This window comes from Myxocyprinus asiaticus, chromosome 37 (assembly GCF_019703515.2).
Source record: "Myxocyprinus asiaticus isolate MX2 ecotype Aquarium Trade chromosome 37, UBuf_Myxa_2, whole genome shotgun sequence".
Lineage (NCBI taxonomy): Eukaryota > Metazoa > Chordata > Actinopteri > Cypriniformes > Catostomidae > Myxocyprinus > Myxocyprinus asiaticus.
This window is the reverse complement of record NC_059380.1, coordinates 18,291,492-18,303,328: the sequence shown is the minus strand read 5'-3', so window position 1 is coordinate 18,303,328 and position 11,837 is coordinate 18,291,492. Positions and strand designations below refer to the sequence as shown.

The following is an 11,837-nucleotide window of genomic DNA, read 5'->3' as shown; positions in this document are numbered from 1 at the left end:
AAGTCAAAAGGGTCCAAAACTGTGAAGCCAAAAATGTACATAAAGGCAGCATAAAATTAATCCAAAAGGCTCCAGTGGTTAAATCCATGTCTTCTGAAGTGATATGATAAGTGTGGGTGAGAAACAGATCAATATTTACATCTTTTTTGTTACTGTAAATTCTCCTCCCTGCCCAGCAGGTGGTGATATTCACGAATAATGCGAATCGCCAAAAACAAAAGAAGAACTCTTAGAAGAGAAGAGCGTTTAGGTCAGCATACATATGTGGGATGGCATGAGGGTGAGTTAATGATAAGAGAATTTTCATTTTTGGGTGAACTATACCTTTAAAAACTAAAGATGTAGTGCTGTTTCAGTGCTGACTGCGCCTGCTTGAACTAGATTGTGGGTGGTTAGTGACTAAGATGGTTCAGTAAATTCACCCCATAATCTTATTTTTCATCTTTACTGCATCCCTTTTGAAAACTCTTGTTTAATTAATGTTACTTTCGTACTTTGGTAATACTACATGTTAACTTTATTTGCACTATTGTTATTTTACTTATTTTTGCACTGCTTTGACTAAACTAATTTACAGTTTAAAGCAAATTAAATTGCAATTGAAAGGAGCAAAAGTTAAAAAGAAGGGGAGGCCTCTCATCTTCTCCCTGTCCTCTCCTCTCTGCCTCTTCTGTGTCCTAAGTAAAAAAAAAAAAAAAATTAAAAAAGAGAATGCTATTTAGCTTACTATGCCTCACAATGTCAAGCAGGAGCTGCCCCACACCAATGGTGGCTTTGAAAGAGAATAAAGAGTGGGAGAAGAGACAAAATGACAGTAAGAGAGATTGGAAGAAACAGCATAAAGTTTCATTGCAGCTGCACTTTTGAACTTCCTTGGTCACTTAGGTCTCGAAGTGGAAAAACTTTTGACAACAGCGGATGAGAGGAGTGACCACAGTCAAAATCACCACCCTTGAAACACTCATCTGTCGAGAAGGAGAAAACATTTTTCAATCTCTCTGATGATCACCAAAAATAAGAGCCCATTTTACAGCTGATTTCTAAAATGGCTCACGCAGTTTGGAAAACAATGTTTTGTCCCTTAAGAATATTGTCCACTTTTGCTTCATCAGCAGTATAGCCACAGGTGAGGTTGAGAGAATGCCGCCGAACTCTAACTGATGTCAATCAGCAGAAGAACACAATGCAAAATGTTCCAGCTTGAATTGAAAGTGGCGTGAAACTTCCAGGAGGAATATTTTATGCTTGCTGTGCAGACAATGGACAAATGGTTGAGGAAAGCCAGACGACTCAGTGGGGAACCAGGAAAATCTCCACACCAGCCTCCAGATTTCAGACAAAGAAGCACAAAAGGTAATTTTTTTTATCTGCAGACCAGCATCTAAAAGGTATCAAGCAGGAGCTGCTTTTCACGGCTGAGAGAACAGATGGAGTGCTGAATCAAGCTGGGATGATCATCAACAACACACCACTGCTCTTCTGCCTTTCAAAAAGGCAGAGCGTAGCTTTTTGCCAAGTTGGATTTTCTTTCTTTCTTTTCTTTTCTTTTCTTTTTGACTGAATTAATCTCTTTCTAGTACTCTATCTTCTTAAAAGTGAGACTCTATACAGAGCTAAGGCCTTGCACTTGCAATAATCGTTCTTTCTTTCTTTTTTCTGTTACAATTTCCACTGAATTCCAGCTGTGGCAATCAATAGCATTTACCATTTGTTCTCCTTGTTGGCTTCTCTCTCTGCATTTTCAGGAGATCTGTAAATTGTTCTTGACAAGAGTCAACTGGAATCATCAAAAGCAAATCCCATCACAGGTCATCACAGTTCCTCTTATGGCTAAACAGCTACTTTTACAATAAAAAGTTCCAACTGGAATACTTTATGATTATTCACCAAGAGGCCAATCATGGTACTCTACTTCAAAGAATACCATGGCACTAACATGGCACATGTCCAAAAAGAAAGAAAGAAAGAAGGAAAGACCATGGTAATTTTAGGTAGGCTATTATTTTTGTTAGGGCAGTCTGAACTTGATGATTAACATTTAATCATTATAAGCATCAAATTGCACCATGATAAAAATAATTCATGAATAAAACAATATTTAATTGACATTTTGCTTTAATATTCCTATCAGTGTTAGCTACACAAACAGACTGAACAGGTTTCTGAAATAGAATGTAAATCTGCTGTTGCTCATTAAGCAGTGATGGTGTGAGCAGAAATTGACATAACTTCATTATGTCAACCTAAAATAATGACTATGTGTGTATATTTACCTAGAACTATTTCTGTGCCGATAGTAAGTGGTCACATATGGCACAATTAGGAGCATATTAAACCTCTCTGTTTTTCCAACGTAATTATGTTTAATATTATAGTTTTCTATTTTATTCAGGGTCTCCAATGGGTCACACGCAGGGCGGGAACAAGGCCAAACTAAACCGCTGAACAACGCATCACAGTCAGCTCAGTTGTTACAGTGTGCTCTGCTATTAGGCGGGCAGATGTCGCTACCTAGTGGCTGCTTTGGGTAATTATGCAAATCTGCTGAAAACCGTGGCAAAGAGGAAATTAAAGGGATAGTTCACCCAAAAATGAAAATTCTCTCATAATTTACTCACACTCATGCCATTCCAGATGTATATGACTTTCTTTCTTCTACAGAACACAAACAAAGATTTTTAGAAGAATATGTCAGCTCTGTAAGTCCATACAATGCAAGTAAATGGCCTGAACTTTGAAGGTCCAAAAAGCATATAAAGGCAGCATACAAATAATCCATACAACTCCAGTGGATAAATCCATATTTTCAGAAAACATATGATAAGTGTGGGTGAGAAGCAGATCAATATTTAAAGGAATATTCCAGGTTAAATACAAGTCAAGCTCAATCGACAGCATTTATGGCATATTGATTACCACAAAAATTCATTTTGAAAAAAAAGCAAAAATCTGGGTTACAGTGAGGCACTTACAATGGAAGTGAATGTGGGCCAATTTCTGAACGTTATAATACTTTTTCAAAAGTATAGCCACAAGACAAACAATATATGTGTTAACATGATTTTAGTGTGATAAAATCACTTACTAACCTTCTCTGTATAATGTTATAGCCAGTTTTACAACTTTGTTGCCATGACGATGTAATGTCAAACCCTAAAATGATTGTAAAAATTACAGTTTAAACAACATTACAGCTCAAATAATACATGAGTTTTAATAGAATAATTCATTTAAGGGCTTTTATGAAATTATAAGCTTCACATTTCTGCCTTTAAACCCTCCAAAAATTGGCCAAATACACTTCCATTGTAAGTGCCTCACTGTAACATCGATTTTTGTTTTTAAAGAAAAAATAATTTTTGTGGTAATCAATATTATGCCACAAATGCTGTCGACTGAGCATAACTTGTATTGAACCCGGAATATTCCTTTAAGTGTTTTCACGTTCACATTCTTCTTCTTTTGTTTTTGGCGATTTGGATTCTTTGTGCATATTGCCACCTACTGAGCAGCGAGAATAATTTATAGTAAAAAAGGACTTAAATATTGATCTGTTTCTCACCCATACCTATCATATCGCTTCAGAAAACATTCAGAGAATTTTAACTTTGGTGTGAACTATTCCTTTGGTAAAATTAATATCACAAACACAAGACTAAAGGAATAACAGTAACAGAAACACTAAATCACATCTGGTAATTATGCAAATCTGCTGAAAACCGTGGCAGAGGAAATTAAGGTGAAATTAAAACCGTATTGTATTGATGAAAATGCTACTTTATGCATCAAACTAGTTAAACCTGTAACGGAATATGACGAGACACAGATTGACCTCTACAAGTTAAAAATAACAGTAATAAAAAAATATTATAATTTAGTATATAACTATAACAATATTTTTATTTTTAAAACATATTATATACACATATATACATACATTACATATATATATATATATATATATATATATATATATATATATATATATATATATATATATATATGTACATTTGTTTTATTCTATAAAGTACTGACAACATCTCTCTCAAATTCCAAATAAAAATATTGTCATTTAGAGCATTTATTTGCAGAAAATGACAACTGGTCGAAATAACAAAAAAGATGCAGTGTTTTCAGACCTCAAATAATGCAAAGAAAACAAGTTCATATTCATTTTTAAACAACACAATACTAATGTTTTAACTTAGGAAGAGTTCAGGAATCAATATTTGGTGGAATAACCTTGATTTTCAATCACAGCTTTCATGCATCTTGGCATGTTCTCTGCCAGTCTTTCACATTGCTGTTGGGTGACATTATGCCACTCCTGGTGCAAAAATTCAAGCAACTCGGCTTTGCTTGATGGCTTGTGACCATCCATCTTCCTCTTAATTGGAGAGATCTGGAGATTGGGCTGGCCATGACAGGGTCTTGATCCAGTGGTCCTCCGTCCACACCTTGATTGACCTGGCTCTGTGGCATGGAGCGTTGTGCTGCTAGAAAAAACAATCCTCAGAGTTGGGGAATATTGTCAGAGCAGAAGGAAGCAAGTTTTCTTCCAGGATAACGTTGTATGCATCTTGATTCATGCACCTTTCACAAAGACGAATCTGCCCGATTCCAGCCTTGCTGAAGCACCGCCAGATCATCACCGATCCTCCACCAAATTTCACAGTGGGTGCGAGACACCGTGGCTTGAAGGCCTCTCCAGGTCTCCGCCTAACCATTAGACGACCAGGTGGAGGATTGGTGATGATCTGAGGTGCTTCAGGCTGAAATCGGGCAAATTTGTCTTTGTGAAGGATGCATGAATCAAGCCACGTACAAGGTTATCCTGGAAGAAAACTTGCTACCTTCTGTTCTGACAGTGTTCCTGACAATGTTGTGCGTACTTTATAGAATAAAGCAAAAATGTTAATTTTAATCAAACACATAGTAAATCCAGAGAAACTGATTATTTTGCACTGGCGGCCAAAAGTGTGGAATAATGTACAGATTTTGCACTTATGGAAAGAAATTGGTACTTTTATTCACCAAAGTGGCATTCAGCTGATCACAATGTATAATCAAGACATTAATAACATGAAAAATTACTATTACAATTTGAAAAAAACATTAAACGTAAACTACTTCAAAGAGTTCACATCAAAAAATCCTCCACGTGCAGCAATGACAGCTTTGCAGATCCTTGGCATTCTAGCTGTCAGTTTGTCCAGATACTCAGGTGACAGGTGATGATACTCGTGGAGTCCGATTGTACCACCTTTACTGAGCCGCTGGCTCCCCCCTTTACATGGCGCCCTTATGCATTGCATACCTTGCATATATGGTTTTTGCGCCTCTGCTTCTCATGCACCTTACAGTCTAGCTGATCCCACAAAAGCTCAATGGGGTTAAGATCCATAACGCTCTTTTCCAATTATCTGTTGTCCAATGTCTGTTTCTTTGCCCACTCTAACCTTTTCTTTTTGTTTTTCTGTTTCAAAAGTTGTTTTTTCTGTGTAATTCTTCCCATAAGGCCTGCACCCCTGAGTCTTCTCTTTACTGTTGTACATGAAACTGGTGTTGAGCGGGTAGAATTCAATGAAGCTGTCAGCTGAGGACATGTGAGGTGTCTATTTCTCAAACTACAGACTCTGATGTACTTATCCTCTTGTTTAGTTGTACATCTGGCCTTCCACATCTCTTTCTGTCCTTGTTAGAGCCAGTTGTCCTTTGTCTTTGAAGACTGTAATGTACACCTTTGTATGAAATCTTCGTTTTTTTGGCGATTTCAAGCATTGTATAGTCTTCATTCCTCAAAACAATGACTGACTGATGAGTTTCTAGAGAAAGCTGTTTCTTTTTTGCCATTTTTGACCTAATATTGACCTTAAGACATGCCAGTCTATTGCATACTGTGGCAACTCAAAAACAAACACAAAGACAATGTTAATCTTCATTTAACGAACCAAATAGCTTTCAACTGTGTTTGATATAATGGCAAGTGAGTTTCTAGTACCAAATCAGCAATTTAGCATGATTACTCAAGGATAAGGTGTTGGAGAGATGGCTGCTGGAAATGGGGCCTGTCTAGATTTGATCAAAAATGACTTTTTTCAAATAGTGATGGTGCTGTTTTTTACATCAGTAATGTCCTGACTATACTTTGTGATCAGTTGAATGCCACTTTGGTGAATTAAAGTACCAATTTCCTTCCAAAACATAAAAATCTGTACATTATTCCAAACTTTTGGCTGCCAGTGTACATATATATATATATATATGTCCTAATTTTGCAGTTTGTTTTATCAGTGCATACTGTATTTGCCTGGTCAGCTGGTCCTCATTTACTACGTTTTTCTGTGCTCCTGCAACACACTCTCTATGGAATATGTAAAACAAAACAAGGATTCTTGATAGTGATGAGTATCTGTCTGTTGTTTACAGTGTCTTTGTCAGCTTTGGAGAACAAGTACATCAAGACTGACCAGGATTTGATGTTAAACCAAAGCCCTGTGGGGAAATCACTCTGCTCAGCCAAGAGGGAGACATGTATCTTATGGTTCACCACATTTTTATGGGTGACTGAAGAAAAAGAAGTCCCTCTCAGTAGACTGCCTTTTAAATACCATAGACCTCTCATGAAGACAGAATACTGAGAAGTCAAAATCATTCTTATTCAAATCAGCATGAACTAACTGATTAATCTGCAGATTACCAGCAATATTTAATGAAAGGTGTTTTTCTGAAATTCATCACATACGAAATCATTTTGAGAAAGGCAAAATAAAAAACTTTACAAGGTTGAAAATAGAGAATAGAATTTAATAACAAAATAACAAAAAAAAAAAAAAAAAAAAAAGGTCAAAATCACATCCAGTCAATTGCAATTACAAAAAAGGGGACACATATCAATATAAAGGCACACTTTAGGAATCATTCAAATTATGTACATTAAATATTGATATAGTGATTCTTCATGCATATCAAACTGACAGTAATCGATATTTCAGTAAATATTTCACTCTCCACACCTTTTTAAAGTCTAAGAAAGCCATGTGCTCAATGTGCTTCTTCACACAATCATACCCCTTACATTTTTAAGCTGGAAAAGTGAGAATGATGCACATTCAAAAGCCTGCCACCTTTAAACAATGCAAGGAAAGATCATGATGTCTTATAAAGCTTCTCTTCAAACACTAGCTCAAAAATCATAAGCCATGTAGAAAATAAAGGCTGGAGAAAGAGCAGTCTCATTTCCACCCCTCTTCTCTGTAAGCCCAATAATACATGACCTGTAGCGCTCATATGTGATGAGTCCCATGAAAACAAAGTTAACAAGCCAAATGACTTTGAATGCAGAGGTGAGCATAAATGACTAAGTCTGGAACCTAACTTAACAGGATGCGAATGTTTAGTTTCTTAAAATAGAACTCCTATTATTTATCAAACAAACTCAGAAATGGTAGAATAGAGTTCTGGTGAAGAGTGTTGGCATGACTGTCATAAAAAAGGACTGGCTGATGCTTTTTAGCTTCAGCAAAACCCTGGATTTAAGTACCTAAACCATAAAAAATAAAAGTGCATCTCTTATATAAGCTGATATTTGGAAAACATTTGTACACATGGAATTTGTGAACTTGCTAGAATCCATCCCTGAACATCAGAATTCATTTCTGAAATCAATGTAGTAGCATAAGAAAGAAAGAAAGATTTAGCTGAATATATAAAGGTATCTGAAACAAAATCATAATATAAATCATGATGGTTCATCTAAAACAATAACTATAACTAATTCACTGAGTCCAAATTATATTATAGACACAAATTAGCAAACAACTTTCAGCCTTTCAGTGTTTGCATATTGGAAATGATGGGTGGTTGTTTACAGTATTAACTATTAACATCCATTTACTCAAGTTTCAGACTCCTTAAAAAAACACCTCTGAAAAATTATGCATAAGTAGCTTTGGCACAAAACAGTTTTGATCCCATATTAATTTCCATCTGACACCAAAACACAATTTATGACCTTGCAAGAAGATCTATTAGGTCATATCAGTCCAAAAAGTACTGGTCTAGTATAAACCTACACCCGCTTTATTCATGGGGAAAAAAGGAATCCAAGCATCCTAGGTTCTCCCACAGTTGTTGAAAATGACAAAATCATTTGACAGCTGTTATTGTGAAAATCATGGGATTGTCTTCATCACATTCTTTTTTTTTTTTTCTGGCAGTGTCAAACAGTCCCAGAATTCATCTGTAGAAACAAACAAATAAGACGAGCCATCAGAAAGCAAGTCAGACAAGACACTATCTGAGGTATTTCCAAAATGTAGTTTCAGAGTAATCTCAGTCCAAGGTCTAAAGTCAAGTAGAGATTATTGTGCATGCTGAGTAGTACTTAGTTCAGTGTGTGACACTACCGAGGGATCTGATGGAACAATCTGTTGTTTGACTACCTTCTTAAGGATTTGGCCTCATAAACTGTGGTGTCTTCCTCGTCGCTTTCCAGGTGTGCCATCTCCATTGTGTCGTCATAGTTTGACAGGAGCCCATATTTCTTCCTCTGTACATTTGTTTTCTTCAGACTTGAGGGAGGGGGATACATGAAGAAGATTAAACACTCAACATAACAATATCTCTGCAATTCTGTACCTCTTTAGTTACAATACTACTTAAAGGGATAGTTCACCCAAAAATTTAAATTCTCTCTTGATTTACTCACCCTCCTGGCATCCCAGATGTGTATGATTTTGTTTCTTCTGCAGAACACAAATTAAGATTTTTAGAAGAATATTTCAGCTCTGTAGGTCCATACAATGCAAGTGAATGGGTGCCAAAATTTTGAAGCTCCAAAATCCATAAAGGGAGCATAAAAGTATTCCATATGACTACAGTGGTTGTAATCAGATAAGATATAATAGGTGTGGGTGAGAAACAGATCAATATTTACATTTATGCACTTGGCAACGCTTTTATCCAATGCAACTTACAGTAAAATTTACAGGGACAATCCCCCCAAAGCAATTGTGTTAAGTGTCTTGCTCAAGGACACAGTGGTGGTGGCTGTGAGGATCGAACCAGCAACCTTTGGATTACCGTTCCTGTGCTGTAGCCCTCTGTGCCACACCAAGTCATTTTTTATCAAAAATTCTTCTCCCTGCCCGGTAGGGGGCAATATGCACAAAGAATGTGAATCACCAAAAACAGGAGGAGGAGAAAATGAAAGGAATAGGACTTAAATATTGATTTGTTTCTCACCCACACCTATCATATCGCTTCAGAAGATATGGATTTAACCACTAGAGTCGTCTGGAGTACTTTAATGCTCCCTTATATGGATTTTGGAGCTTCAAATGTTGGCACCCATTCACTTGCATTGTATTGACCTACAGAGCTGAGATATTCTTCTAAAAATCTTTGTTTGTGTTCAGCAGAAGAAAGAAAGTCATACACATCTGGGATGGCATGAGGGTGAGTAAATCATGAGAGAATTTTCATTTTTGGGTTAATTAACCCTTTAAAACTGTATTTAATTTGGCTAGCCAAGTCAGATTCAAAGCCAAATGACAGAAAGGCTCTCAAAACCTAGAAATAATTTTTGAGAATCGTAGGAACAATAGTATGGCGTGTTCCGAATGTTCGCATGAATCAAACGTTCGAACGCGCATATGATGCCCAACATGATATCTAGGTAGGGCACTCACTAGATATTGGAAAGTTTGTAATACATTTTCCTGAGCAACCACTGGGCAGCGCCATGATGATTCTAATTGCCTGTTTTCGTATTTCTGGTCTCGAGACGCCAAGTAAAAACGGCCAAAACGAGCGATCCAGAGGAGAACAACAACCATTTAAGTGTTACTTAGTGTAAAAATGAATTTCAGGCTCAACTTGTGCAGCTGTGGGCTGTCATAACTTAGAATCATTGATGATATCAACGTAACTAACATCGGACGATCTCTCCATGTCATCTACACACTCAAGTGACTGTCTATAAAAACGGTCATCTCGACTGTGAAGTATCGACATCATATTTTATTTTTTATACAGTTTTTACAAATGGAATACCTTAAACATTACATTACCCGCTAACAATATACGCCGATGCGAGTTAAAACACTGGAGACCGGAAATTGAAAACAGTCGAATCGTGGAACACTTCCGCGTTCAGGAAAATGGTGGGTAGTTCTGAGATGTTTTTTTCAGGTCATTTTAGACTCACCGGACCGCTCTCACTAAGAAATAAAGGACTCCGATGGCCGTGATTCCGATCAGAACATACAGAGCCCTGTTAATCATCGCGCCGTCCAGATTGAACCTCCCGTCGGGGGATTTCATTTGGGTTATGCTGGTGTTTTTAGGAGACTCGTCAGGACTGATGCTGATGCTGGAAGTGTTCTTGGTTGTGGGTGATTTAGTGGCCCCGAGCTTGGGCTGAGTGTTCGTGTCCTCGGCGAAAGAAACAGTCCACAAAGCCAGAAGCAGAAGCAAAACTTTTAAAGGTGTCATAGTGGTTTGAATCCGCGACGAGAAAACAAACTCGGACACAAATATGAAGATCGATTTAGTGACTGTTCAGTTCCTGTTCCTGATTGAAAATGACGACAGCAGCAGCACACGTGGTGTTACGGTCAATTGTGTCCTGAGGGAAATGAATGATGAGATATCCACCAGTTACTACAGTTATTGTTACTACACCTGTTGTAACTTGGTATTAGCCACCACTGGAATAAAAAAATAGATAAATAAAATGGCAATGTTAAAGCATCTTAAACTGTTTGAAGGAGATATTAATGTATATTAAATCATAGGTCTATTTCTATATAAATTAAGAAGTTACAGTATAAACATTAACGATATTATTATTATGGTGTAAGTTCTTCAAAAATATCTTAACAAAAGAAAAAATTGAATTCATAGAAAACAATTACTTAAATCACCTCTACTTCGATGAACTTGTTTTCAATTTCTGAGTTTTTATATTTTCTCTAGGGGTTGAAGTAAAAAAAAAAAAAAAAAGTGGTGTAACTGCCTGGAGACAATATATATATATATATATATATAATAAAATAAAAAAGTTCAAATGCTAAAATGTTGACAAAAGTTGTCTGGAATCATCTACTTTTAATAATAAATTAATGAAAAATAATAGGTAAAATGGAGTAACCCTAAAAATGTTTTTACTGATATTTGTGACTAAAAGTTCAGTATTTTATATATATATATATATATATATATATATATATATATATATATATATATATATATATATACACACACACACACACACACACACTGGTAGCCAAAAGTGTGGAATAATGTACAGATTTTGCTCTTATGGAAAGAAATTGGTACTTTTATTCACCAAAGTGGCATTCAGCTGATCACAATGTATAATCAGGACATTAATAACATGAAAAATTACTATTACAATTTGAAAAAAAATGTTAAGAACTTCTTAAAATACTTTCAAAGAGTTCTCATAAAAAAAATAAAAAAAAACCTCTACATGCAGCAATGACAGCTTTGCAGATCCTTGGCATTCTAGCTGTCAGTTTGTCCAGATACTCAGGTGACATTTCACCCCACGCTTCCTGTAGCACTTGCCATGGATGAGTCTGTCTTGTCGGGCACTCACACACCTTACAGTCTAGGTGATCCCACAAAAGCTCAATGGGGTTAAGAACCATAACACTCTTTTCCAATTATCTGTTGTCCAATGTCTGTGTTTCTTTGCCCACTCTAATCTTTTCTTTTTGTGTTTCTGTTTCAAAAGTGGCTTTTTCTTTGCAATTCTTCCCATTAGGCCTGCACCCCTGAGTCGTCTCTTTACTGTTGTACATGAAACT

The 11,837-nt window shown here is 36.4% G+C and overlaps 1 protein-coding gene across 1 annotated transcript; it reads right to left on the bottom strand.

Annotated features, from left to right (window-relative positions):
• Positions 1-6,726: 6,726 nt before the first annotated feature.
• Positions 6,727-10,718, bottom strand: LOC127428226 (protein FAM174C-like). The gene is made up of 3 exons (XM_051676425.1): positions 10,211-10,718; positions 8,445-8,573; positions 6,727-8,242 (listed from the first exon to the last, which is right to left on the bottom strand). The coding sequence occupies exons 1-3, from the start codon at positions 10,495-10,497 to the stop codon at positions 8,239-8,241; spliced, it is 420 nt and encodes a 139-aa protein (XP_051532385.1). The 5' UTR covers positions 10,498-10,718; the 3' UTR covers positions 6,727-8,238.
• Between the last annotated feature and the right edge of the window lie 1,119 nt (positions 10,719-11,837).

Excerpts from the sequence above, each read along its gene's own strand:
- LOC127428226 (XM_051676425.1), bottom strand. The coding sequence starts at position 10,497 with ATGACACCTTTAAAAGTTTTGCTTCTGCTTCTGGCTTTGTGGACTGTT. Across the intron at positions 8,574-10,210 it reads TTCTTAGTGAGAGCGGTCCG|TCTGAAGAAAACAAATGTAC; the intron begins GTGAGTCTAAAA and ends CCCTCCCTCAAG.